Source organism: Falco rusticolus, chromosome 9, assembly GCF_015220075.1.
Source record: "Falco rusticolus isolate bFalRus1 chromosome 9, bFalRus1.pri, whole genome shotgun sequence".
NCBI lineage: Eukaryota > Metazoa > Chordata > Aves > Falconiformes > Falconidae > Falco > Falco rusticolus.
The window spans coordinates 47,227,918-47,253,805 of NC_051195.1; the positions used below are offsets into that span (position 1 = coordinate 47,227,918).

At 50.3% G+C, this 25,888-nt stretch overlaps 3 protein-coding genes across 16 annotated transcripts in view; 1 reads left to right on the plus strand and 2 right to left on the minus strand.

Moving 5' to 3' along the window:
- Nucleotides 1-5,812, plus strand: part of GPSM1 (G protein signaling modulator 1) — an 83,033-nt gene extending 77,221 nt beyond the window's left edge. For all 4 annotated transcript variants that reach the window (XM_037399960.1, XM_037399958.1, XM_037399961.1 and 1 more), the window contains 2 exons: nucleotides 2,978-3,186; nucleotides 3,595-5,812. In XM_037399960.1, coding sequence (XP_037255857.1) covers nucleotides 2,978-3,186; nucleotides 3,595-3,783 — 398 coding nt within the window. In that variant the 3' untranslated portion in view covers nucleotides 3,784-5,812. The remainder of the gene's footprint in view (nucleotides 1-2,977; nucleotides 3,187-3,594) is intronic.
- On the minus strand, nucleotides 4,061-13,254 carry DNLZ (DNL-type zinc finger). The gene is made up of 4 exons (XM_037399974.1): nucleotides 12,774-13,254; nucleotides 12,207-12,346; nucleotides 5,361-5,471; nucleotides 4,061-4,313 (listed from the first exon to the last, which is right to left on the minus strand). Exons 1-4 carry the CDS (start codon nucleotides 12,936-12,938, stop codon nucleotides 4,091-4,093), a joined length of 639 nt encoding a protein of 212 aa, XP_037255871.1. The 5' UTR covers nucleotides 12,939-13,254; the 3' UTR covers nucleotides 4,061-4,090.
- Nucleotides 13,250-24,783, minus strand: CARD9 (caspase recruitment domain family member 9). 11 transcript variants are annotated; one of them, XM_037399964.1, is made up of 15 exons: nucleotides 24,583-24,781; nucleotides 23,512-23,602; nucleotides 22,896-23,061; nucleotides 22,519-22,742; nucleotides 21,252-21,389; nucleotides 20,492-20,817; nucleotides 19,873-20,052; nucleotides 19,526-19,678; nucleotides 18,915-19,040; nucleotides 18,599-18,790; nucleotides 18,020-18,061; nucleotides 16,745-16,790; nucleotides 15,208-15,278; nucleotides 14,386-14,480; nucleotides 13,251-13,555 (listed from the first exon to the last, which is right to left on the minus strand). In XM_037399964.1, exons 4-15 carry the CDS (start codon nucleotides 22,700-22,702, stop codon nucleotides 13,447-13,449), a joined length of 1,662 nt encoding a protein of 553 aa, XP_037255861.1. In that variant the 5' UTR covers nucleotides 22,703-22,742; nucleotides 22,896-23,061; nucleotides 23,512-23,602; nucleotides 24,583-24,781; the 3' UTR covers nucleotides 13,251-13,446. The 11 variants fall into 11 exon arrangements, 10 of the variants coding, with proteins under 10 accessions (XP_037255870.1, XP_037255866.1, XP_037255861.1 ...); XM_037399973.1 differs by lacking the exon at nucleotides 23,512-23,602 and having other exon boundaries at nucleotides 13,250-13,543; nucleotides 19,526-19,675; nucleotides 24,583-24,779; XM_037399969.1 differs by lacking the exon at nucleotides 23,512-23,602 and having other exon boundaries at nucleotides 13,250-13,543; nucleotides 14,398-14,480; nucleotides 24,583-24,779.
- Nucleotides 24,784-25,888: the final 1,105 nt, after the last annotated feature.

The following is a 25,888-nucleotide window of genomic DNA, read 5'->3' on the forward strand; positions in this document are numbered from 1 at the left end:
GCTGAGGGAAAAGCCAGAGAATGTGGACTAAGGCTGGGAGAGTAAACCAGGAAGAGAAATGCAAAAATATACTTGGGTTTTTTCAGTATGGATCTTTAGAATGTCTCGCCTTCCGAACAGTGGGGTTGATGCAAGGACATCTGCCTCTGCCAGCACCTCTGGGAGGAAGATGCTGATGGTCGTTACTGAGGGAGCCGTGTAAGAGCCTGGAGGGCTGGGGCACGCAGAGGGCTGGGGTGGGCTTTCACAGGCAAGTTAAAGTATTGCCAGTTTTTCTCAGAGTGTTGCCGTGGAGGAAAAACTTCTGGATTTTGTACAGTTCTTGGATGCTGTGGTGATAGGTGCTGTGTAAGAACTGAGAAGCTAGAAGGATGGATAAACAGGAGGAAGCTCCAGCAGGCAGACAGCTAGCTCACCCGTAGGAAGAACAGGGATAAACTGAGGAAGCCATCTGACAAATAGATGGGACAGGAGAGGCAGGACAGGTCTGTGTTTGCACTTCGGTTTCGTGTCCTTTTTTTGTGATATGGTGTTGAGGGCTTTTGTTTAAAACAAGCTGCAGAGAAGGACTAATGTGTGCAGGTCCCACTTGTGTGCTTAATCACCATCACAAAGGGCTCAAGACACTTCACTTGAACTGATGGATTTATCAGTTTCCAAACGAACACAAAGTACAAACAGGAGAGGAGGAGACCCCTGACATCCCTTCAGGAATGGCAAGAGCCGCAGCACGAGGCTGCTCGGAGAAGGAGGTACCAGGGGCAGGGGCTGAAGCGGCAGCGAGAGCAGGGCAGTGCAGAGAAGGTCAGGCTGCAGCAGGAGGGCAGGTTGGCTGTGAGGTGAGAAGGTTTTTTATCTTCTAAAAATAGGGTGGAAATGAGCATCACTTTTTCAAGACAGGCATTTCTGATACAGAAGTGCATTTGGCTGTAACAGCTGTGTAATTTAGGAGACAGTTTAAAATACGAAGCGTTATAAAGACTGTGCAAGTAGGCACGTGTTCTGTTCGGCTCTCATTTGGTATCTGAGCCTTTTGGACTTGTTATTTTCAAGGTTTCTTTGCGAGCTGAAGGGGAAGAAACTCATCTTTGTGTCAATGCTGAGATTTTTTATGTGTTTCTGCAACTCCACAAGCTGGGGCTTTAAAAAGAAAGCACATCATGTCGGGAGGCTTGGGGCACCCTCTGCTCGGGTGCTTTGTGCTCACTGGGACAGTGACACCATCGGGGCTGGGTTTCTTACGGTTTTCTTTTGTCCCTGTCCCGGGCGCAGTGTCTGTTGTTTGGGAGCAGCTGCCAGCAGCCAACGGGCTCTTTCCATCCAGTGCTGCCCAGGAGGTGCTCCCTGGGCTGGGGGCTGACTCACTCACTTTGCCAAGGTCCTGGTACTGCTCGTGTGCTGTTTGGAAAACCTCCCTTTGTCCCGTTGTTTCCCTGGCCCACGCGAGCCCCTCGGTGCTGCCCACGGGATGCTGCCCAGAGCAGGCGTGCCAAAGCTGGGGGGCACAGCCGTGTTCCAGCTGCTCAGGGCCCGAAGGCTCCTCCAGCGCTGCACCCCGATGGCTGGAAACCCCCAGGAACGTCGGGTGGCTGTGTGGGATACTCCCCGCTGGGGTTTATGGAGTATAGGTTATATGTATAGGTCCTGGACTGGGACCCCCGGTGCCGGCCCCCTCCCAGCAGGCAGAGCCCAGGGTGGCTTTGCTCCACTCGTGATGGGAAGAGCCTGGCCCCGTCAGTGTTTCCCGTGCAGGTGCTGCAGCTCATGGCAGCCGGAGCATCTGCTGGGCTCACCCCGGCGGCGCCTCTACTTGAGCTGGACTAAAAAGGCCAAGCTTTGGGGGGCCTGGGGAGGTTGTGCCACCAGATGTGTGGCTTAGCCAGGCCTGCGCTTTGCCAATTACCTGCCTGTAATTATACCCGGCCCTCGGGACCGTGTAGTGTGCCCGTCACTGAGCCACACAAGTGCTGCGGAGCTCTGCGTTCGCCTGCGGTTGCTGGTGTCAGCCCAGCGTGCCCCGAGCGCTGTGCGGGCTGGCCCTGGCGCAGCCTCTTGGCTCCAGGTGGAAACCAGAGGGGAAGCAGCCGCAGAAGCTGCCAGGTGTTGTGCTGGAAACAACAGTGATCACTCGCAGGCAGCACTTTGCGTCAGGACACTGGACTTTCTGGCCTGAGGTGGCATCTTTGGTGTCCTCCAGGAGCTGGCCGAAGCAATAAATAGCAGGGAGCCTGTCGTGGGAGGTGGTGCAGCAGATGTGTACGAGAGGTTCTGCTCTCTACCCTGTCAGGGCACCTGCTTTCCACCTTTGCTGCCCAACAGGTTGTGTGTGCAGCAGGCTAGTGTGGGAGGCACGCTCTGCCCAGCCCCACACACTGGGTGCCTTCGTTAAGGCTTGTTGTCCAGGGAGCGTGCTGGAGGCGGCGTGCACGGCCCTTGTGGGGGCTGCGCTCCAGCTGGACGGGGAAACCGCCGCTCTGCTCAGCTGGGAGCTTCTCTGCTTCCCAGAGGGAAGGCAGGGCAGAGGGTCCCGCGGCTGGGCCAGGAGCCGCGCGCAGGCAGGCTCCCCGCAGCCGGCCCTGCTCACCCTTCGTGCATCTCCGGGGCTGCAGCCCAGGGCGTTTTGGGGAGGTGGGTACCAAGGGCTGTGCTGTAGCACCGGCCTTCAGCAGCTGTGACATGGGGCAGGGGGTGTTGCTCCCCATAACACTTGTTGCTTTGATGGTAGGTTTTTGCTCGCTTGCATTGCTGGCACGGGGATCGTTCCCGCTCCCCCACGCAGGCTGGAAGATGTCGGTGGTGGCACAAGCAGCTGGCGCCCCAGCCGGCTCAGCCGCAGGGGGCCTGGCTGTATAGTGAGCCCCTGGCCCTCGCCGTAAGGCGTGTGGGGGGCTGGGGCACCCTGCAGAGCAGAGCTGCAGCTCGGGCACAGACAGGCAGAGCTTGTGACCCTGCTGCGTGCTCCTCTCCCCGCTCACAGCACAGTCCTCCCTGATGGCGTCTCCGCAGACGGAGGAGTTCTTCGATCTCATCGCCAGCTCCCAGAGCAGACGACTGGATGACCAACGTGCCAACGTGGGCAACCTGCCAGGCCTCCGGATAACACACAACAACCTGGGGCACCTGCGTGTGGAGGGGGATGCCCAGGAGCCTGGGGACGAGTTCTTCAACATGCTCATGAAGTGTCAGGTACTACCGGCATGGGACTGGGTGGGCTGCCAAGCTGCAGGGGGGACGCTAGTATCTCCCACACAGACAAATGCCATCCTGTGACCCCACCTGGCCTGCTGGGAGGGGCTGTGGCCACAGCCCTGGGCAGCCAGGCAGCTACTCTTTTTTGCCTCCGGGTCCTTTTTTTCACCCTGTACTGAGGGCTGTGCTTTGTCACCGCTCTACAAGCCAGTGGCTGAGAGCCCACCCTCCAGGCAGTGCCTGCAGCCCTGGGCTGGGTCTCAGCTCCTCCCTTAGCCTGGTCCCGCTGCCCTGCGCCCCCAGACAGGAAGCATCTGCTCTGGGCACTGGTCCCAGCCCTTTACTTCCACGACAGGACTGTTGTGTCAGGACTCAGTCCTAACGCCCGCTCTCCTCCCCGTGCAGTCCTCCAGGATAGATGACCAGCGCTGTGCACCACCAGACTCCATCCCCCGTGGCCCCACTATGCCAGACGAAGACTTTTTCAGCCTCATCCAGCGTGTCCAGGCCAAACGAATGGACGAGCAGCGGGTAGACTTGGCCTCCGCTCAGGAAGAGGCAGCAGAGGAGCCGCAGAGGCCTGGTTCCAGCTAAGAACAGGGGTTTGGTTTGGGGGGGGGTGGTTTCGGTTTCATTTTGTTTTGTTTTGTTGGTTTTTTTAAAAAAAGAAAAAAGCGTACGTGGTTACAAACCCCAGCACTCCTGCGCTACCACAGACTTCTCCAGGGAGCTGCCCCGGGGACACGGGGAGCCGTACCTCCTCGCTCGGCGCAGGCAGTGTTACAGGAAGGCCCACTGGAGGAGGGGACAGTTTTTAAACAAGGGGTATTTTTAGGACCTGTGGCTGCTGTAACACCAGGCACAACAGGAGGGAAGACTACTTTAGCAGCCCCTTTGCTTATCACCTAAAAATCCAGGAACTTGTGCTGTCAGGCAAAGGAGGAGCCCAGAGTGGGTAGTTAACTCCAGCCTTGATGTCTTTTATTTCCACAACAGTTTTAATTTCATGGGGGAAGGGAAGAGCACCTTTTCCATTTTGAAGTTGTCCTGTTTCGCCTGCATCGTGAGGTGACACAGATTGCTCTGGCTCCTTCCCTGGAACGTCTTGCTCAGCTTTGTTCCTTCTACAGGAGGAAATGAGCCCAAGTCAGAGGCCACACCGGTCCTTTTCACCCTCACCCCTGCGGTCATGGTCCCACACACCTTATTTTAGGTTTGCTGAGGACTCAGCAGTGAGCCCTAGGACACCCCCACCGGCTCCCCAGCCCCAGTCCTGTACCGGGACCTCCTGAGCAGGAGCAAAGCCCCGCTCGCCATCAGCTTTAGTGGGATCTGCTCACCTCTAGAGAGCAGCCGTGCAACAAAGCCCAGCTCCAGCCTGGGACGGAGCCTGACCAGTAACCGCCAGCTGTGCGCCCCGATCTGCAGACCCAGGACAGGGGGAAGGAGGTCCCTGTTCGGCACATGTGGGCAGCTGGTGGCTCCTGGTGCTGCTGAGCCAGAAGTCTCCTGCAGGATTTGTCCTGTGGGCAGGCCTGCATTCAGCAATGACCCGCTCTGAAAGCCAGGAGGTTTCTGGCCACGGCTTGTCAGGAGTTGCTCTCCTCCCTTTTGTGTCCAGCAGCAGTTGGGAATAATAGCCTCTCCCTCCCCTTGCTTCCTCCCAAACCAGTGCTGAGCTTTTCCCAGTCCCTGCAGGCCCTGGCCCAGCTGCTCCCGGCAAGGCACTCTGGTTTTGCCCAATCTGTCTCCAAGAATGGAGCCTCACGAGAGCCCCAGACCGGGGTGCTGGCTGGAAGTCAGCTCCACCCCCCACACAAGCGCAAGAGTCTACATTTACTTTTGTTCCTTCCCCTCTTGGAACAGCTGGAAAAATCAGCCCAGAGAGGAAGCAAGCAGGGATCTAACTTCAGGAGGTGGAGTATTTTTCACTTGCTTGACCAGCTAGGCTATCTTGGACTTCAGAAGCTCCAGTAATGAGTTCTGCCAAAGCAGATATGTTCTTATAGAGAACAAATCAGCACTTTCTCTTTGAAATGCATTCGATGGAAACATTTCCAACCAGCAGTAAGATTTTTAGACCAGTGATGCTGCTCATCGGGCATTTAACCTGCCTGCACTGACCATGTGGAGAGTTAGCTGCATTTTACCTGCTACCAGGGAGCACTCACCTGCCACGCTGCTGCATGGACTGCTTGGCCGAGGCTCGGCCTCCTCCCTGGGGCTGGTCAGAGCTCTGGAGAAGGGGCAGGACCTGCCCAGCCACCTGCATACTGACCTGGCTTGCGTTTGGAAAGAGGAGGAAAACACTGAAGGTGAAGGTGACTTGACCAGCTGCAGGCTCGGGCTTGTGCAGCTCTCAGCCAAGTGGTGAACTGGAATCTGACCATTAAGCTTTCTGAGGTGTTAATTATTTGCCATATACTTGAATGTATGAGCTTATTTATTTTTTACATGTGCATTTGCTAATGTCATTTTAATGGGGAATTTCTGACCCACAGGTACTTTTTTTTTTCTAAAAACAAAAATAATCTGCCAAATGAATTAATATATTAGAAATGAATACAGCTCAAGGGGAAGGGGAGGGGGGTTGTGCTTAATAAATATTTGTGTCTAAGCTTCAGTGACAGAAATTCATTTCATTCATTCCCATTACTTCTTGGCCAGCCTGCCTGCTTTGCCAACAGCAAGGCTGACGCTGGCCCTTTGGAAGGGGGTTGGGCATGGGTGGTGGTCTCTTGTGGCAGAGACCACCAGGTTTAAGTGTTAGAAGGGTGTATGCACCCACCTACACCTCCCTTTACATTAAAAGCACACAGGGCTCTGAGGCAGCAACCACCGTCCTCAGCTCTGCCTGCCTTCAACGCACAGCATCGCTCTGACCATGGGCTGCAGAGGGAACACACCGAGCCCTGGGCATTCCCTGCCCAGAGCAACCACCCAGGCCCAGAAGTTACCAGGACAACAGGGCAGACAAAGCAGCCCTGCAGTGGCCAGGAAAAAAACTGCTTTTCTGTCAGCTTAAGGTCTCCTCCAGGACCGTGGCTGAGCCCTTCCTTTCAGGCCCTCCTGGGGGCTCCGGCTCAGCCCTGTCTCGGCACCTGGCCCAAAAGCTGCATCTTGTGTGCCCAGCAGCAGCTACTAGAGGAAAAGGGCAGCAAGTGCTGTGCAGAGCCCTGGCACCAGCCCTGAGTGAAGATACTCACAAAGCAGCAAGCAGCAGCGCTGGCTCATTCCAACACAGCAGGCATGAGCAAGCCATTAGGACTTCGCTAGAAAGTAGACCTGAGAGCAGCTGACTTTGGATCCTGAGCCCTGTGAGGATAAAGCCAAGTCACAGCTGGTCTTCCCACGCCCCACTAACTTGTGCTGGCCACTGCCAGTCCTGATCAAAGATTAATGAAGCGCCACCAGCTTGTTCTCATCAGGCATTCTCACGCCTCTGGGTGCCTGGACACAAGAAGCTCTGTGCTAGAAGTCTCTGTGTGAGACTGGGGGACAGAACCATGCCCCCAGGTACGCAAACGACAGAGGCTTAGATTCCCAGGAAAAGATTAAATCCCTGTGAGTGAGTGATGGGGTCTCACCTGCTGTCTGTGTCCGTAGCAGCTGGGGAAGGAAGCACATGCTCTCCAGTAAACGTTCTCTCTTTCAGGCTCCCTGCCCCAGAGCAGGAGGCAATGGCTACAGCTGAATCTCCAGAGCAGCTCACAGCCTGCAACCCCTTGCAGCAGCAGACAGCAGCGTGCCAGCGTCCGAACGCCAGCCCTCCCCTCGCCCATGCCACCAAGGAGCCCAGGCTCGCAGAGCTTGGTCCCACACAGGGAAGAGCCCTCCGCTGCTGACACCCGCCGGATAGAGCCGGGATTGCCGTGGCCCGTGCCGTGCTAACGCGACCCGTCTCGCAAAACACTGCTGCTACAGCTGCAAAGCGCGAGTCCCCACAGAGCAGGGTGCTGACCCCGGTGCAGGTCTGGAGGTGAAGAGGAACTCTAAAAAAACCCAGCAGCAATGCAAGATACTAATCTCTCCTACTCAGCTGTGCACGTGCCCTGAGAGGCGCTTGCAAGACAGGGCTGATGTCACAGGCCTGTGGGGATTTTTGTATTGCTCATCTGCCAACTCATGTCAGGGCTGAGTCTCTGCACTTACCTCAGCCCTCCCCAGAGCCTCACGCTGTTCCTGCTCCAGCCATCATTGATCTCCATTTGGCTGGAAAGGCTCTCAGCCTGCAGGAAGGGCTACGCTGGCCCAGAGCACCCAGCACTGTAAATTTCAGTCTGGAGTTGGACAGCTTTCGGCAGCTCTCCTAGCAATCCCCTGGGGCCCCCCTAGGCCAGGACGCAGCTGTGGGCTCAGTTAACTCCTGCGCAGCTTTGCAGTAAGGCAGGGCCATCCCTGTGCTGCACAGCCCAGCCCAGGGACACAGCGCAGATGCAGGCACACAGGGTTTGAGTGGAGGACTCGCCCTCGCTGTGCCTCTCTGCCTATGTTAAGTAGGGCCAGAACCCACCTATGTTAGGCCCTATGCAAGCAGCACAAATCAGCAGCAATTCATTTCACAGCCGTTCCTCACCACCTGCGCTGCTGCTACAGGAAAAGAAACATACCTGCCCAAATACCACTTCAGCAAAGCAGGCAAATCTCCCCCAGAGGGGCTCCCAAGTGGCTCCTTGGTACCGCTCAGCCTTCCACAGCACACCCAAGCGTGGCAGGGTCTAGAATCACCATCTCTGTAAGGCAGCAGAGTCCCACGCAGCACACACATGTTCACACACACTAGTAGCAAAAAGCATCAGGGGGTCATGGCAGGTAGCCCCAGCAAATGAGCCTCTGCACTGCAGCCTCCCTCTTGTTCAGGCCTGCAAAGGCCTTCCTTCGGCAAGTCCCATCACTGCTCACTTCCCAGCCCCACAGGGCACCCATCTCACCTTCACCAACACCACTGCCTGTCTCCTGAGCACGGGCCAGAACACCAGTAACCCCTGCAGCTGACTGATGCAACCCCTCAGTCCCACGCTGATCAGATTAACTCTGCACTACATAAGGATTTGCTCGGACACAGAAAACAAAGAGGCAAAGTATTTGCCATTTTGCAGAAAAGCCCTTGTGGGACAGGATTCAGGAACTGGATCCATCCCTTAACAGCCACTATGGCATGCTTCAAGGAATGTACAAGCAGCTTCATGTGTGCAGCCCATCCTGCGAATGCTACTTTACCCCCCCTGAAATCACTGCTTCTCCTCTGTGCAGCAAAGACTCACCCTGCACCTTCAGTCACCCTCCTCTGCTCCACTGCACCAGACCTTCACGTCACTTTTTTCCCCATCTTGACATACCTCCAGTTCAGGAGGAAGGCTCCTTCTCTTCTCCCTGCTCCCTCATCTTTGGCTAAAACAAGGTCTGCTGGGCTCCCCTTAAACAAAGCATGCTCACCTGTGTCCCCTTTAAAGAAGAACACACACTTCCCATGACACAACATTTTTCAGAAAAACCCACTTCAAAAGGGAGAACAAAATTCCTTTTTTCCCTGCGATCTATTAGCAGCAAATCTTTCTGTATTATATGCAAATTGCCTCACACAGCTGCAACCCTCTCCCCTTCCAGCTGAAAGCCCCGTAAGGTTTTGTCATGAGAAGCACAAATTCTCCCCTGCACAGCTGCGTACTGCAGGCTTAGTGCTTGGTGCCCCTGGGGGCTGCACTCCCTGCACACCCTGCCTGCTGCAGACCTCTGACAGGCAACAGTGAGCAGCGAGCTCCCTGCACTCCACGCCAGCACCTCACCCACTCTGTCATCTGCTGCCTCCTGTTTTCATAGGATCACTTAGACTGGGCTCAACCACTTCCCTGGACAGCCTGTTCATTCCAGTGCTTGACCACCCTTTCCGTAAAGAAACTTTTTCCTAATATCCAACCTGAATCTCCCCTGGGGCAACTCGAGACTGTGTCCATGATGTTGGCCTGAACCTTCAGAGCAGCAGGAAAAATACATCACCCTCCACCCTCAGTTCTGGGTGCTGCAGAAGGCAGCAGCAGGCCAGCCTGCTGCACCAGCGCCAAGCCTCGAGGCACAGGGACCAGCGCTCTGTCCTGCCTCCAGAAAGTACCTAAGGCCAGCGGACACTGAGCCGAGGAAACACTAAAATCTAGTTAACAGCCAACACGGACAGACTTTGCTACAGTTTTTACTGTAACAGCAAAAACTAGCACCACCTTTCTGTAGCTAGGGCACAGAAACAGGTAAGAAAGGTAAGGAAAACAGCATTAAAAGAGTCAGGTTGTAAATGAACTGTTCCCAAGGCAACGTGGATCCTGCAACAGCTGCTCTGTTCCACCCCATCAAAGGTATGAGCACAATGGAAATAGAATACTGATTGTCAGGTAAAAAGGTAATAAAATAACCACTCTTCCAGCAGAGTGCTAATATGCACCAGCAACTCACAACAGGGCGAGCACACAGCAATGGTTGAAGATGCAAGACTCCCGTTTCCTAACACGTGGATCACTCCAGAATGTAGTTGTTTCAGATGGAGCTGTTATTTCACTGGGATCTGAACACACACAGGCTGGCTGACAGATGAAGTTCCTGCCCCTCAATGCTGTTTCATCACTTTGAATTTATATACCAACAGGAAAACATGACTACTTTCCTGTTGCTCTGATCCATGCTTATAATGCAACACACATAAAATCCCTACAAACGCTTCAGATTAATCAAACTCATTAATCCTCATTAGTACAGCAATGCCCTCACTGAATTCTTGGCTGGATAAGGCCCACGAACGAGCACCTGGACATGCTTGGCTAAAAGAACTGGGTTTGTTCAGCCTGGAGACACAAAGGCTAAGAGGCATTTTACTGCTTTCTGTATAGCTTGCTAATGAGGGGACATAGAGAACAGAGACAGGCTCTCCTCAGAAGTGCACAGCATTTGAAAAGAAGGTAACGGGTGCAAGTTCAAACACAGGAAATTTCACTTAGGTGATGGGTTTTCTTACTATAGGATCAGTCAAAGACCAGAACAGGGGTCCAAAGAGGTTGTAGGATCTCCATCCTCAAAGATGTTCAAGACAAGACCCCGAGCATCCTCCTCTGAACAAGGGAGCCGGACTAGAAACCTCCAAAGGTCTCTTCCAACCTGAATTATTTCTTTGATTGCGAGTTTAAAACTGTAAGAAAGCTGACACTTTACTGTACTTCAAGCTAACAGACCTCGAGAGAAGTTAAATGTTCATGCAGGCAGAAGTAAGCCCTAACAAAGCACAGTACGATCACCTCACTGTCTGATTCATCACTACCCGAGTGTTATATGCTGGTAAACACCTACATTTTTCACTTATTAAATTATTATTTTTTCTTCTAACTGCTCTTAACATGCAGCAGTAGCATTAATGAGCACCTCAATATCTGTCAAGTAACTATAAGACAACTTTTCTAGGCGCTCTACTTATCTCCAACATGCTTCACAAATACTAATTTTGCCTTCACGCCCATCCTCCCCCTCACCAACAAGTTGCATAACCCCAATGCTGGGAAGCCACTCACCGACTCATCACCCCGAGTGGGATTCCCACAGGGCAGCTCACTCTGTAACCCACAAATCCAGGAGACTTTCAACCCTGGCATGAGGGGCACAGAAGCAAAACTCTGGAAAATGGCAAAGGAAAGAAAAAAAGCAACACATGACCGCACTAAGAGCTAGTGATCTGACCCTTCTGCAGGGTCATTTTGGCTTTGTAAACTCACGTGGGGTCAGGGCCCCATCTCCTCAGGTTGTATCAGTTGTCTCCTTCTGCTCAGCTGCTCTGCCGTGGGATGCATCTCCACAAGCTCTGCAAACAGCTACCACGCAACACCTGGGCAAGGCCAGACATCATTAGAACTCCAGCTACAGCTGTACCTCCCTAGGCCAGAACACATGGACAAAGAATTACTGGCTGCCTCCTCAGCAGAGAACAAAGCAGGGCTCCTGACACTAAGGCAAGTCTTGGTGCTTCAGCGAAGTCAGCAAAACAAGCATCAGGAAAAATATCTACATTCCATCTCTACATTAGCTTGACCAAAGGCAAAACTACACAAGACAAAGACACACAACAGAGAAAGACCAATGCCCGAGTTTATTTTAAAACACAGACAGCTGAAATAAAGGAAAAAAAGTTAAAGAGTCTCTCTTGTCATCAGCAGATCGACACAAATCCTATTTGTCAGGTCTGTCCCTTGCTGCCAGTCTCTGGGGGAGCTTCCCCGCTTTCTCCCTCTGTGGGCTGCCCCTGAGACCCAGTATCTGCTGAGTTTTCCAGAAGCAGTTCCAAGGCTTCCTCGCCAACCACACGTCTCACCTTCTCCCCTTTGGCTGCCAGGATTTCCTCGATATTCCTTAACAGCGATTTGAAAACCAACAGCGTCACCACAGCAAAGGCTGAACATGAAAGTCAAGCACAGGCTCGCTCTTCCACACTTTGCTCTCAGGATTAACGCCACACAGTGAATCACGCACGAGCATCACCACAGTATTTCTGCATAGTTTGGAAAGCAGGTAAAACCACCCAAACCTTATGGGAGTACTTTCATCCATTAGGATCAATAACTTTAGCAATTATGGCTAAACAATAATGTTTAAAGGTATGTCAGGGAGCTAGAAATCATTGAAATTCAGCAGCAATGAGCCTACACGTTTGAAATGCTTAGGGAAACCTGGCAGTGGCCTGATAAAGCCTGAGGAAGAAGAGAAGAACCACACACAGCAATTCACCTGCTGGCACCAACAAGGATACCTGTGTATTACACAGCTGCTGCTGCAGCTTTGCACCATTTATTTCAGCCGCAGGTAGCAACAGTCAAATTACAGATTAAAAAACTCACTTTGCGTGATTTAAGAAAGTGGATGAAACAGAACGATACTCAACAAAAACTTTGGTCTTCTCTGAACCATGCTTTGAAAGCATTAAAAAAAAAGAATGTACCAGCTGAGCAGCCCTTTCCCTGGCTGGAGGAGAGCGTGGCTGGCACACCTACCTCTTTCCTTCCAGGTCGGAGAACCAGCCCAGGTTATCCGCTATGACGTGGTGGTTCCCGCAGCCGGGACACTTCACGATCACCACCCCGTTATGGTAGGCCAGCTTGGAAATCGTCTTTGCTGACCGGGTCTGGCAGACCTACAAAACAAACAAAATGGGCTTCGTGACCACAGGAACTGCAGCTTCTTGACTTTTTGCGAGAAAAAACCATTTTATTTACCTGATGAAAAGGTGTCTTTCCCCCTCCCTCATCTCTAGTTATTACAAGGGGGCTGGATCGTAGGGTCAGGGAAGCGTTTCAGTTGGAAAAGGCCTCAGACCCCGCCAACCCCGGCCCAGGCCGCCCCCTCCGCGCCGCCCCGGCGGGGGTGACACTCCTCCGCGTCGGCGGCCGGGGCCAGCGCCTGCCCGCCCGTTCCCTGAGGGAGCCTCTCCCAACATCCCGCCTGGAACTGGCGCCCAGGTCGCGCCACGGCAGCCTCGGGCCCGGGCAGCCGGCCCGCCGCCCCCGGCCAGGCCCTCTCTCCGGGAGGGCCCTTTACCTCAGCCCGGCCCCCCCGCCCACCTTGCAGGTGTACACCAGGCGGTACTGCGCGGCCCGCGGCCGCCCCGCCCCGGCGGAGCTGCAGGCCAGGCGGCGGGGCAGCGGGGCGGCCGGGGGGCGGTGGGGCCGCCATGGCGGCGGGGCGCGGAGCAGGGCCCCTACCACTGCCCGCACCGCCCGCTGCATGGCGCTGGCGCAGGCGCGACAGGGGCGGGCACTGAGGCGGCGGCCGCCATGCCGGAGGCGGGCACTGAGGCGGCGGCCGCCATGCCGGGGGCGGGCACTGAGGCGGCGGCCGCCATGCCGGAGGCGGGCACTGAGGCGGCGGCCGCCATGCCGGAGGCGGGCACTGAGGCGGCGGCCGCCATGCCGGCGGCGGGCAGGCACCAATTCGAGGGCGGCCCCGGGCCCCGCCAGCCCCCCGCTGGAGCACGGCTGCCCCGGGCCCAAGGGGACCCGCCTTGAAGCAACGAGCAGCCCACCCGCGGGCAGGGAGCGAATATTTAATCCCGTTTATTTTATTTACGCATCTCCCGCCTCACTGCTTTTCTCAGAGAGCGATAGACACGGGGACAGCAGAGCTGAAAAATATCGTCCCATTACAAACGCTGACTATCATAACTGGTTGTTTAGATGCTTTCAAATGAAAGAGGCCCTTGAGAGAGCCATGCCGAGGGAGCTGGGCTCCCAACCCTCAGGAGCCCTCGGTGTCGGTGTTGTCGCTGCCGGTGGTGTTCTCCCAGTCCGCCTCGTGGTGTCGGTCCTTCGGGACCCTTCGCATTGCTCTCTTTCTGAAAACAAGACTAGACATTTCAGTTTTAGAAGGTGTTTTCTGCAAACAAGTGGCATTGGGGAGCTCATGGGGGGAGGTTTAGTGCGTATCAACCCATTTACTGTTTAATTAACATGACGGTTTGCCCACACACCCAACAACACTGTGAGTACCAGCAAGCACAAGGTAAAGAGAATTGCCCCAGACTGATGCAGATATTCTTACGTTCCCTGAAGTGTGGTGTGTTGATGTTCAGTTGAAGCAGCCAAGAAATCCTACCCAAAGTCCTTTCTTTAACAAAAACATTGTCAACAGTCTAAAAGAGTAGTTTACTGCGCCATTAGGAGCACTTCTACCCAATTCTAGAACTAAGGTCCCTATTTCGCAAGGGTTTCATTAGCTTCAGGCTTCACAAAGGTGCTGATCTGTGACGACACCAGGCATTAGGAGAGGCCTTCAAACAAGTATCAAGGGTGGAAATCAGCTCCCATTCACAGTTGTGGGAGCCTGATCTTGAATATCAGCAGTGTGGCAGACAGGCAGTGAATGTCAGGTTTCACGCACAGGGGAGAAATCTATCAAACCCATTAAACTAGCAGATCTTTGGAGTGCCCTCCACTCCCTGCTGTGGAAGGGAGTGCAAGGTCCGGAGCAAATGCAATCATTGCTGTCTTGGCTACCTCTAGCACTAAAAGAGGAGTCTCAACCAGTTCAGCATGAGACTCTGAAGAGAAGATCTGTAATGAATTTGTGCCCTCCGTGAATCAAACCTGGGGGCTGGGGATGGACAGAAAAGAGGAAATACATACAACAAGCTAATCAGTTAGATTACATGGGTATCTCTGAATTAGTCCTGCTTACTGAAGTCCAGACCTTCGGTAACGCTCAAAGCAGTCCTTCATCCTCCTCCGCTCCTTTTCTGCCAGTTCCTCGTTGGCTAAGCCACACCCCTTGAACTGCAAAAAAAATCAAACAAATATTAGCACCAGGTAGTGAAACCTGTTTGCAAAGGTGGCCAGTTTGGGGGCTGATGTACTGCATCTAGCCTCTGCATAGTAAAATACTGCACCCTACCCAGCGAAGCTTGGTCACTTCTCCTCTCTGACTTGTTTGCGCAAGGAATCATTTTACATCTACGTGAAAGAGAAAAAAAGAATGGCAGCCTATGCTTTCAGATGACCAAGAACAGCTGTTCACTACCAAAACACTCCTCCAGGAAAGCAGTCTACTGCACAGAGCTGGCTTCCTACATCTGCTTGGGCCTACAGACTGAAAAAAGCAAGTTCATTTCTGGGCTGCCCAATATCGTGTGTGCAGGATGGTAATACGTACTGTTTCACATATTCTTACCATCTTTATTCCCTCCCATTTGTAAATCTGGGATTGTTTCCTGTACCAACAGTAATACTGCAGACAATTAAACTGGAGACCATCCATACCCAGAGATTAAGGCTAGAAAGTAATTAGAAGTTTCTAGGCACAGATGGAGAAATAATCACTGTAAGTGTTCTGCTGTTCAGAGCTCACCCTTTTTGGAGGGTGAATTTTGCACAAAGTGCTCAGATTTTGGAAAAGCAGTAGCTGGTTACATGCTTCTCAAACCTGGTAAATCCGTCATTAAGAAGAACATTAAAGATCACAAACCCAGTCATAGTAAAGAAGAGCTCACAAAGATTCTCTTACACTTGGTGACTTTGGAGGCAGACTGCTCTCTCGAGTACTAAATTGCTGGTCTTGTCCTTCAGGGAAATCTTCTAAAAGAAGGAAAAAAATCACTGCTTTAGTCATAGATGCCATTGCGAAGTAACTTCTCCCTCCACCAGTTCATCAAACAGCAATAGCTGTAACGTAACAGCTGCCCAGCACTACACAGAGTTAACAGCAGAACTGAAACCAAGCCTCAAAATGTTCAGGATTCAGTCCTGTGATCAATGCAAGAGTTACTTCTCATTTTACTTGAACCCTCTATCTTGCTTATGATGACAGAGTTCCTCATCAGAAAGAGACAGCAGCTTTCCAGTTTCTGCTTATGCAGGAGCAAAATGAACCTTTGCAAAGTAGCACCTCTGCTTAGCGTCATTTTAAAAAATAATCATGTTAAGAGTTCACCACAAGAAATCACGTTTATCATTATTTTAACCACAATTCATCCCTGTTCCCCAGCAACTAAGCTGTGCGTATCAAGGCACTTCACACAGTTTAGTGAAAATCCATATGTAGTGATCAGGTAATGTGACACACGGTTTTGAACTGACTGAGGTAGAATAATGACAGGCTTTTTGGATCAGTGTTGTTCAGTTTTTGTGAAAAATCTCCCATCTCAATGAACAAAAAGATCATTTGGATCTTCCAGGAGATCAAAACAGATTATTTTTTTTTTCTACTGTGCTGGTTTACTTCCTTTCTCAACATGTTTTGAAAGAGAATTTCAAGTTCTTGGAGGAGCCTATCAATTCCTTTCCACACTGCTGAGTCATTTCCACTGGGGATGCCACAGAAACAGAACCAGTGACAGCATTAAGTACATGGTTCTGCTTTGGTGAAAACAGCCTGCAACATAAAAGGGAAGAGGGGAGGGAAAAATCCCTGGAGAAAGCCACATGGTCTAGCTGAAGTGGAAGGATGTTTTTTTCTGTTCTCAGCTCTGCCACAAATGCAAGAGGAGTTGGAGGAAAAAAGGCACCCAGGAGCTATTTCTCAAATGTACCAGGTGACTTTTCCTGTACAAATTCAGTAGACAAGATTACCTCAAAAAAAACCAAAAAACAAAAAAACCCAAACAAACAAAAAAATCCAAACTACTCAAGGTCCTAGGATGGTCTAATGACATCACTTTTCCCAGGTCATTCAGCCATATGAAAGACCCTTTCAGAGACCATGCAGTAAAAAAACCAGCCTGTGGAGCTTTTTACCTCAAAAGGGCTTTCAAGCATTCACTGTTCCCAGCATGTGGGGACATGTTCTCCTTTTTATAGGTAAGGAAGGTGGTGGTATGGCAGAATGCCTTGATGTATGGGTACCTGTTCTGGGTCACCCCAAAGAGGTCTTACTCAGAGTGCCAAGCACACCCCACCGAGAAGCACCTCTCACAAACTGAGTCCCCAGTCAGACTACCTATTATTCTCTAAAAATAAAACCCAGGAATGTATTTTCCTGCCTCTTTGAAACACTGGACCATGCTCTCAAGAACTCTACTCTGTTTTCCCAGGAAAAGCCTTACTTTTAGTCGGCTGTGTATCTTCATCTAGATGACCATGAAGAGTAAGCTATGGGACAGAAACAAAGCAAGAACATGAGAACCATCCCTTATCCTGTCTCACACAGTAGCTAGGCACAGATGGAGGAATGTAAGGAACAGGACATGTAGAACTGACCTTTCCCTAGTTCACCTTGCTGTCAGCAAAACAGCAGACTGAACCAGAAGTTACAGATCTGATGGATTTATCCTCCATTAACAGATCCAGCTCCTTTGGCCTCATTTATACTTTTTGCTTCTAGACAGTGTGACAATCGCTTCCACACTAAAGTTATAAACCAAGTTGTCCTGGTTTCAGCTGGGATAGAATTAATTTTCTTCTTAGCAGCTGCAGCAGCGCTACATTTTGGATTTGATGTGAGAACAATGTTAATAACACATTGACGTTTTTAGTTGTTGCTAGGTAATGTTTATAGGAAGTCAAGGACTTCTCACTGTCTCAGGCCCTGCCAGTCAGAAGGGTGGAAAGGCACAAGAAATTGGGAGGCAACGCAGCCAAGGCAGCTGACCTGAACTGGCCAAAGAGGTATTCCATACCATAGGACGTCAAGCTCAGTATAGAAAATAGGGGGGGTTGGCCAGGCCCTGCTGATCACTGCTGGGCGACTGGCTGGCCATCAGTCAAGCAGGTGGTGAGCAACTGTACTGCGCATCACTTACTTTCTTTTCTCCCTTCCCTTTGGATTTGTTCTTCTCCCCTTCTCCCTCCTTTTAATTACAATTGTTATAATTATTACTACTTTCATTTTGTTTCAATTATTGAATTGTTCTTATCTCGACCCTCAAGTTTGATATTCCTTCCCGATTCTCCTCCCCATCCCTTTGTGGGGCGGGGGGAGTGAGTGAGTGGCTACGTGGTACTTAAATTACAGGCTGGGGTTAAGCCATGACAGAAGTGAAAACTCTTTACTACCAACATCCCCTGAGTAAGATTTATTTTTGCCTGTTCTCCCACAAGAGAGACAATTAGAAGCAACTCAAAATAATTCAATTCCCCTGATATGCTTAGACTCAACAAATCTCGCTGACTAATGCCATAACTGGGTCCTACACTTAGAAATCTCAAGACACAAGCAGATTCTGTCACTGGTGTTTTGCTGCCTCTGGACTTTCTGATTATCACTGAAATGAGCCTGAGCCATGGACTGAAAACTGCTGTTACTTGGGGAACTGAGCACAAGTGAGGAATTTGAAACCATCCCAGAAGAAAGTAAAAGGTAAACAAGGCACCCTACTCACTTCCTGGGAATCTCTGGAGGAGGTATCATCCAGGTCAGAGGTCTGAAATGAAATCAGTATAAATTAGTCATTTCTCATAAGCAAGGAATTGGCAGTAAGGGAGCACACCGGACACTAAAAGCTCCAGAAAACATAGAAGTGTGGAATTCCTCCCTCTGACACTGCTGTCTAACCACTTGGAGAAAGTACACAAGATGCCACACTAATTAAAAACCCCTTTATACCTAATTTACTTCCAGAAACTTTAGCACCCCTACACTCCTAATTTCATCCAAATGGCTCTTACACAGTCTCTAAATAAGAGTTCGCTCTCTGGCAGCTGAGGATCCCCTCATCACCTTTGGATGTGCTCCAAACACGAACAGAAGGCCTCAGCTTGCATCAGTCCAGCTTATCCCTGCTGCCTGGAACTAGGGTGAGGTAATAGGGACTGTCATCTTTCATTTCTCTCAACTCAGAACTTGCATGGAAATGGTTATCCATGCAGTTGGCCACTGCCTGCTGAATTTGAACAGCCACACTCTGGCCCCACGCTCAGCTTCCCAACCCATCAGACAGATGACAACCCCACAGGCATACCGGTGTGGGTAGCTCCAGCTGCAACCTTTTCAGCTTGGCTTCAGTAGCCAGTAACTGACTCTCCTTTTGGAAAAGCTGCAGTTGCATTTCATCACATCGCTCCCCCAGCTCCCGAACCTGCTTGCGGTAAGCGTCCCTCTCGACCAGGTTCTTGGAGTACTGCATATAGAACTGTTCTCGAGTCAGGAGTGCCTGGTGTAAGGGATAACACGTGCCACAGCATGTCACACAACGATACATTCAGTGTTACAGTATCTGCCCACTTCAAGCAGCAAAGCAAGGATTAGCAGCAGCTCCAAGAGGAATGTTTTATCACCTGGTCTCTTTCTGAAGCCACTTCCTCCATTTGCTGCAAGACAGCTTCAATCCGTTTTTTATACATCTGGGAGTCCTTCCTCAGAGACACACACTGTAGTTCAAGCATCTCTTTTTCCTCTGCATACTGTTGAGACAAGGTCAAAACCACCCTGCTTGTGGGCAGAATCTGAGCTAGACTCTCACCACTTCTGCTCTGTGCCACAGATTGCTATGGCCAGACCTCCATGGAATGTCAAAGTTCTGCCAGACTGTCCAGCTGGAGCCAGGCCAACCAGAAGGTTGGTCAACATGACTAGGAGGACTGCAAACACAATGGATTTACATGTATCTGAGCTGCCAGTCATGAAAAAAGCTCCCATCACCCTCCAGGCTGAGGCAGGAACTGTTAAATAACAAAGGCGTTAACAGGTAACAGTTAATGCCACAGACACAGAATGCTGAAATATTATAGTCTGTTGAAAAAAGGCACTCTAACACAGTTATACTAGAGTAGGGCAGTGAGGATTGCTGCTGAGCAGCCCCTCTGCTTCACAGGCAAGACACTGCAGGTGCTTCGTCTGCCTGTCTTACCCACTGACCCTCAGCAGTAATCTGTACTGCATCACGCACTTTGTCTTGGAGCACCTCAGCTCGCCGCAGCTCCTTGCGAAGGCTGTAAATGGTGTTCATCAGCTCCCGGCGTTCTTCTAGTATCTGGCTACAGTCATTCTCCAGGGTGTCCTTGGAGAGGCTGTTCTCCAGATTCTGTTCCCTGGCAACCTGCTGGACAAACAAACAAACTGAGATACAGCAACCATCTAACTTCATATTAACTCTCTCCCTACGATCCTAAGTGCTCTGACTTGGCAGAACAAGGCCACAGCCAACCCACACAATCTTCAGCGCAGCTCCATCACTGCCCTGGCTGCTACAAATAAACCCTTCTTGGGAGCCCATATTCAACAACCCCTACCAACCTGGAGAGTGTTCTCCAGCTCCTGATTCTTGGCCAAGAGCAACTCCTTCTCCTGCTGGATCTCCCACATCACCTCATGGCTTGGACGCTGCTCTATGGCGTGCTTCAGTTTCATTGTGTGCTTACGCTCCAGTTTGCAGTCATCCTCAGCCTTCATGAGGCTGTGCTTCAAGTGATCGATCTACAAGAAGGTTCAGAGCTCATCAGTAACAAGGAGAAAACTGACTTGCAAAACCAGTTCTCACTCCATTCCCCAGACAAACACGAGGCAAGCTTCTCCCTAGCTGTTTCCCTCGGGAAGTTTGGTGCTCCAGGGACCACAGTCCCACTGTGCGCTAACAGATACAACATGATGTTCCTGTACTGCCTGGGTGAGAGAGGACAGTCTTGAATGAGGGAAAGACCTAATTCTTCACAGCAAAAGTTGTCATACATGGACCTACAGGGCTGAGCTAGGGACCACCAAGGCATGCCACCTGCTAGAGAAGATGCACAGTACTTTATGCTGGACTGGTCCAGACCATCCTGAGGAAGGATAGGTCTGGTGCACAGCACAGCCTTCCAGGGATCAGTTCAGATGGGGAAAAAAAGAGGTGACCCTTGAGAAAAGGGTGACTGACCTCTAGGATCAAGTCCCGGTTCTTCATGAGGGCAGCGCTCTTCTCCTCGCTCTGTTTGGCATAGCACATCGCCAGGTTGTAGTTCTCATCCTTGCACTTCCGCAGCTCCTTGCTCAGGCTGTCCCTCTCCTCCTTCATCTTCTGTGCCCGCTCTTGATGCTTGCGGAGCAGGCTGTCCCTCACCCACATCTCCCTGATCGTGTTCTCTTTGGCGTGCAGCCACATGGTGAGCTCCTGGGCCTTCCGCCGCTCCTCCTGCACGGTGCTCTGCAGCTTCATGATCTCGTTCATCAGCAGCTGGCTCAGGCCAGATTCCCCAGCACTGTCTGTGTGGTGGGCAGGCGTCAGCCACTGCTGCCCTGCCTGTTCCCCAGACACACACAGAGCACAGGTTCCCACCTATCCCTTCAGCCTGGGATCATCACATGCCACCAACAAGCATGCAAACCCTGCAGGCATGTGTGACCAAATTATCTCCGCAGTTTCCCCCCTGTTCTGTGCCAGTCTACACCACAGTGTCACTGACAGAACAGGCAGAAGAACTGATCCTTCTGCTTCCTCCTCCACCCTCCCAGATCCAGCCTGTGACACCAGACAGCAGAGCCATTCTTGCCAGAACCCTTCCGAAGCACACGGAGAAGCCAGGGAAGGCCCCTGACTGCTCAGCAAAGCTGGGGAGAGGCAAAAGTGCAGGTGAATCCCCGCTTAATTTGCACTGCAACACCAAATGAAGAGCTGTTTTTCAGAACACAAACGTTACCTATAATCATAGAGAAAACCCTGCTGGGCTCCTTGCCAGTTATCTTCTTATACAGTTGTGGATAATAAAGCTCAAGACTCTCCAGAAATGCCTCAAAGCCCTTGTGTCCTGTTCGCTGAAGAATGTCCAGAAGAACACCTGAAATAATAGAAACAGGATATTCTATTCATTTATTTATCTCTCTACCTATTTCTAACATAAGAAAAAATTGCTCCGCTTTCTCCACATGCAGATTACAGCCCCTGGGATCAAATCCCCCAGTCAATCCTAAGCCAATTCCCCAGTAACTATATATAAGTATTTAAACTGTGAAAGAACAGTTAAAATTTAAACATTATACCTCACTCCTACTATAGTAGAGTGCAAAAAGCAGATCTCAGAAGAGCACTTTGTCTTATCCTGCTGATAATTACAGAAAAGGTAAGTTAAAGCACCATAAGAGTTTCCGCAGCTCAAGGCTTCGCTTCTGAATACCAGAGGCAAATATGGGAAAAAAGGATGACTGGCATAAGAATGCTGCACAGAACTAGAGAGGTCGCAGGGACAAGCCTAGGAAACCCTGGACTAGAAACACTTTGAGCTCAGTTCCCTACTTTGTCTAGAAATATGCCATACCAAATCAAGCCCAAGGTACTTCTTGTCTGTGTTCTACAGTTCCCCAATCTGAAAACAGGGAAAATATTTTTTTTTTCAGTGACCCTCAGTAATTTATTAATAAAAGTTAATCCAATTCAAAGGACAGACTAATAGCATAATGAATTCTGTCATTCTCTCTGGTTGGAACAAGACCAAGACGGTATACAACAGTCACAAAGAATTTACTTAATGTGTAGCCAGCGTTTCCTCAAACATTAGAAGATAGGAACGAGGGACAATACATGCTGAATTAATCTTGGAAATCTCCCTCTGCAAAATTGTTACACAAGAATAGCCTTGTGGGTTAAACCCAAGCAACTCCCTCCCTTACGCTAATCTAGAGATCCAGGCGCCATAAGGCTGCACACCCTCTGTGCTCCCATCACCCTCATCCAGCTCAGGAACGCATCGATAGAGCTACCTCCATTCCTCCTCTCCCCACAATGACGTGCTGGGGATGGCAAAGGGGCTGCACAGCAGTGCCTACAACACTTGTGACTAAGCACAGGCAGACGGTAACCTAGAAGCAACGTGTTTTCAGGCCCAGTCATTAGCACTCCGTTCCAATTTGCTCCCAAGAGCCGACAGAACATGGGAGCATCTGCGGGGCCAAAGGCTGCACTTCACCCACCTGCCTTCCGCTTGCGCATGACCAGGCTCGGGTCGTTAAGAACTTGTTCCTCATCGTCATGGCTGATCACTTTGCACTGGCGGAGGTAGGGTGTTATACGGGAAGGATCTATCACAGAGATCAGCTTCACTCGGAAGTTCTCCAGGTTATTCCAACATGTCTCATCATTATCTTCTTCCAACATGCTGGCGAGCGAGAAGTATCAGTGAGCTGTGTTGCCCTGTCTTGAAAAACAAAAATAGAAAACAAACAAACAGACTTTAAGCCTTCTAGAGTAGTGGAAAAGCATCTTAGATACAGGAACACATTTCCCATGTGGTCTTTAACTCACTGCTTGCAAATCACCTGCAGAACACGGTGACACACTACAGTCATACCTGAAAGAACAGGGCAGTCCCAGACTGGAGATGTCAGCAGCTGCGAGCCTAGCACCAATGCTGCTGACACATACACGAAGGAGAGCTAGTGTGAAATTCTGAGAAAACCAAAGTCACCAAAGCTTGATCATCTCCCTCCAAGCAGATGAACATCTCCCAGAACTCGCTGGAAGAAGAAAGTGAAACTATTTAGCAACAGGTCTATTGGCAAGAGACAAGTCATCAAGAGCCCCACAAACAGATGAAAATCAGCTAACTCGATATTCCCAAGAACATGCTGTCAAACCTCACTGACTTCACCAAGGGTTCTCCAGATGCTCAGCTATGCTTAGAATTAAGTCTTTAATCCCCACTAACTATACAAAAACAGTGGAACACAAAGCAGGATAAGCTGATGGCAAACTGCAACTTTCCAATTTGAAGCTAACCACCCTCTGAAGAAGTGAAAATTTGTTTACAACTCTCCTAATTGGCTGTTGCCTCTGCTTTACGAACAGCTCACACTTTTCCACCTCCCAACATTTCAGAGATCCCTGTGTTCCTGTCTCACTACACAATCACTAAATCCAACACCCACAAAAGGCTCTGTCAAAACTCCCAATGGCAACAGCCTTACCTGTGTTCAGCTGTAATCACAAAAGCCGTTTTTCAGCGTGCTGTACTTCAGCCATGTGCAAAGGGGCACACAAAGCTGTATAGGTTTTTCACTGTGAAAACAGAGGCGCAAATCATGCACCAGGAAACCACAAGATCAGCCGCCCCTCACAGATCCCACCTGCCTCTCACAGATCCTCTCACGATCTCACAGATCCCACCTGCGCTGCTTCAGCAGTTCAGGCTCACAACCCCACCTGTGTGGCTAACACACAGATGCACCAAGAGCCTGCGGAAGCATTCCCATTGATGAAGTGTTTCTGGGTGTTTGGTGGGAGCCTGCTGCAATGCTCCCCTACAGCAGCTATACTCTGAGGTTGTTAGTTACTTGCTTCCCAACAAGGGCCTGCTATTAACTGCAGGGTCAGAAAAACTACTTTTCAGCCTGGAAGCGTGCAGGTAAACAGATGCAGAAACCCAAAATGCTTCTATACCCAGGCTTCTTTGCCTTTTGAATACGAAAGTGGCATTATTTTTATTTCTTTGCCCCTTCGTGGTCAGACTGTTCCATAATGAGTACCTTCTGAAATCCCAGTCATTAATTCCCATCCTTCTATCACATGTATGAGTTGACTGCAGTAGCCACTATCATTTCCAGTGGCTTAGGAAGGCTGCCAGAAACCTCAGAATTCACAGTTTTAGCCATCCTGTTTAGGGGCAGGGAGAGTGGGAACAGAGTTCTGACCATCAGCAGCTACACAGGGGCTGGGATTTCACACATGTCTTGCTGTGTTTCTCTCCCAGGTCATCTTAAACCTTCACTGTTTTTCTGCTCCAGCACAGAGAAAGATTCCAAACATCCTCAGCACATACGTGTTACACATTACATTGTCAGTTAACTTTTATTAAGCCGGACTGACATAAAAGTAATCATTACTTATCATAGAGAAAATACTCTGCCTGACATCAAACCAGCCCCAGCAGCTTACAAGAAATGCATTCCCCTGTTGATAAACACCACACCTTATCTCAGAGCTGCAAAATACTTCTTTTTTCCCATGAATATAAAGCATTCTGCATTACATGGACCAACCTGAGCCTGTGCAGTCAAAAGCCTCCTTGTTTCCTCTCCTGGTCTAGCAAAACTCATCTGTGTCCCATCTCTGAGAAGACTTGTCTTGGATGCAGCCTCCCTTTATATTCTGACTAGAGCAATGATCATTCCAGGAGCAAAACTGGTTTTGAGAAAAAAGGGGAAACTACTCAGCTATACTCTGAGACAGGAAAGGGAAGGGAAGAAAAACCAGAAAGGATTAAAAAATAAAAGGGGAAGCCAGAATGAGTGATGGGGGATGAGACAAACGCGAGTCACATTGCCAGCCAGTAGCATTACATATAGTGATTTTAGACTCATTCTGGCATTGTTTTTCACTTTGTACCACTGAAGTACCAGCTAGGGTTCAGAAAGTTTCTTTGTGTAGTGGTCAGAAAGACTAAGAAGAAAGAAGGTCAGAGGCATAGGTATGTCCAACTGATTTCAGGGGACAAAAGCCACACAAAAGAAAAAGCCTCTTCAAATGGCCTTTCAGCCATTAACATCTTTACACAAGAAAGCAGGTGGCAGCAAGAACTCTATTGGTTTAGAGTTCAGCTGAAAAGGATGATTTCTATAACGATGCCTCTAATTTTGGATGTCCTTAAGCTTCAAGCATGATTATGACAATTCAGTATTTTGAAGGAAAAGGAGTCAAGTCTTGGCAAGGCAAGGAACATAACCCACGATTCTCAAATTACAGGCTGTGGCTCTAACAGTAATTAAAGAAGCAGCACAGCAAGCAGCATTGTAATGATGTTAAGCATCAACATCATACCTTTGACTGCCTCCCCACCTTCCCACAGTCCTAGAACTGTAGCTGCAACAAGAACTCACTAACAGTCTGTTTTAAAAGTCTTGAGAACATACACGCTCTGATACCATGGCAGCATGACACATTTTCCTATTAGCTTCCCACTCTACTCTTTGTTCTGCTTTCTAAGTTTTGGAGAGTTTCTTCATGTTATCATTAGGAGTGGGGCAAAGATGCTCAGAGATTCTTTAAGCCTGTGCTTCTTGTTAGGCATTAAATTAGCTTTACACTAAAAAAAGATGCAGTACCTCTATTAGCTGTGCCCTTGCTAAAGGTAATCTGAATGTCTGCTAATTGACCAATGTAGCCTCAGGGGTTTTTGTTCTACGGTAAAAGATCAGTTTAATCCTGAAAAAGAACAAAGACAGCTATACAAAGTTTTTCCACAAGCAGTAAGATTACAGGGGCATCACTTGAGCAGCACTTGCAAAGGACAACAATCATTCAGAGCGCAGATCACGTTTACTACCAATGCCTCACAGTAACAGCCTT

Bases quoted from the DNA above. Each gene is read 5' to 3' on its own strand.
- CARD9 (XM_037399965.1), bottom strand. From the start codon at position 22,702: ATGTTGGAAGAAGATAATGATGAGACATGTTGGAATAACCTGGAGAAC. The intron at 19,679-19,872 runs GTTGGTAGGGGT...TTGTTTGTCCAG, and splicing joins AGCTGGAGAACACTCTCCAG to CAGGTTGCCAGGGAACAGAA. The intron at 15,279-16,744 runs GTAAGGCTTTTC...TCCTTCTTTTAG, and splicing joins AGATACACAGCCGACTAAAA to AAGATTTCCCTGAAGGACAA.
- DNLZ (XM_037399974.1), bottom strand. From the start codon at position 12,938: ATGCAGCGGGCGGTGCGGGCAGTGGTAGGGGCCCTGCTCCGCGCCCCG. The intron at 12,347-12,773 runs GTGGGCGGGGGG...TTTGTTTTGTAG, and splicing joins GCCTGGTGTACACCTGCAAG to GTCTGCCAGACCCGGTCAGC. The intron at 4,314-5,360 runs GTGAGTGCTCCC...TTCCTCCTGTAG, and splicing joins TCCATGCAGCAGCGTGGCAG to AAGGAACAAAGCTGAGCAAG.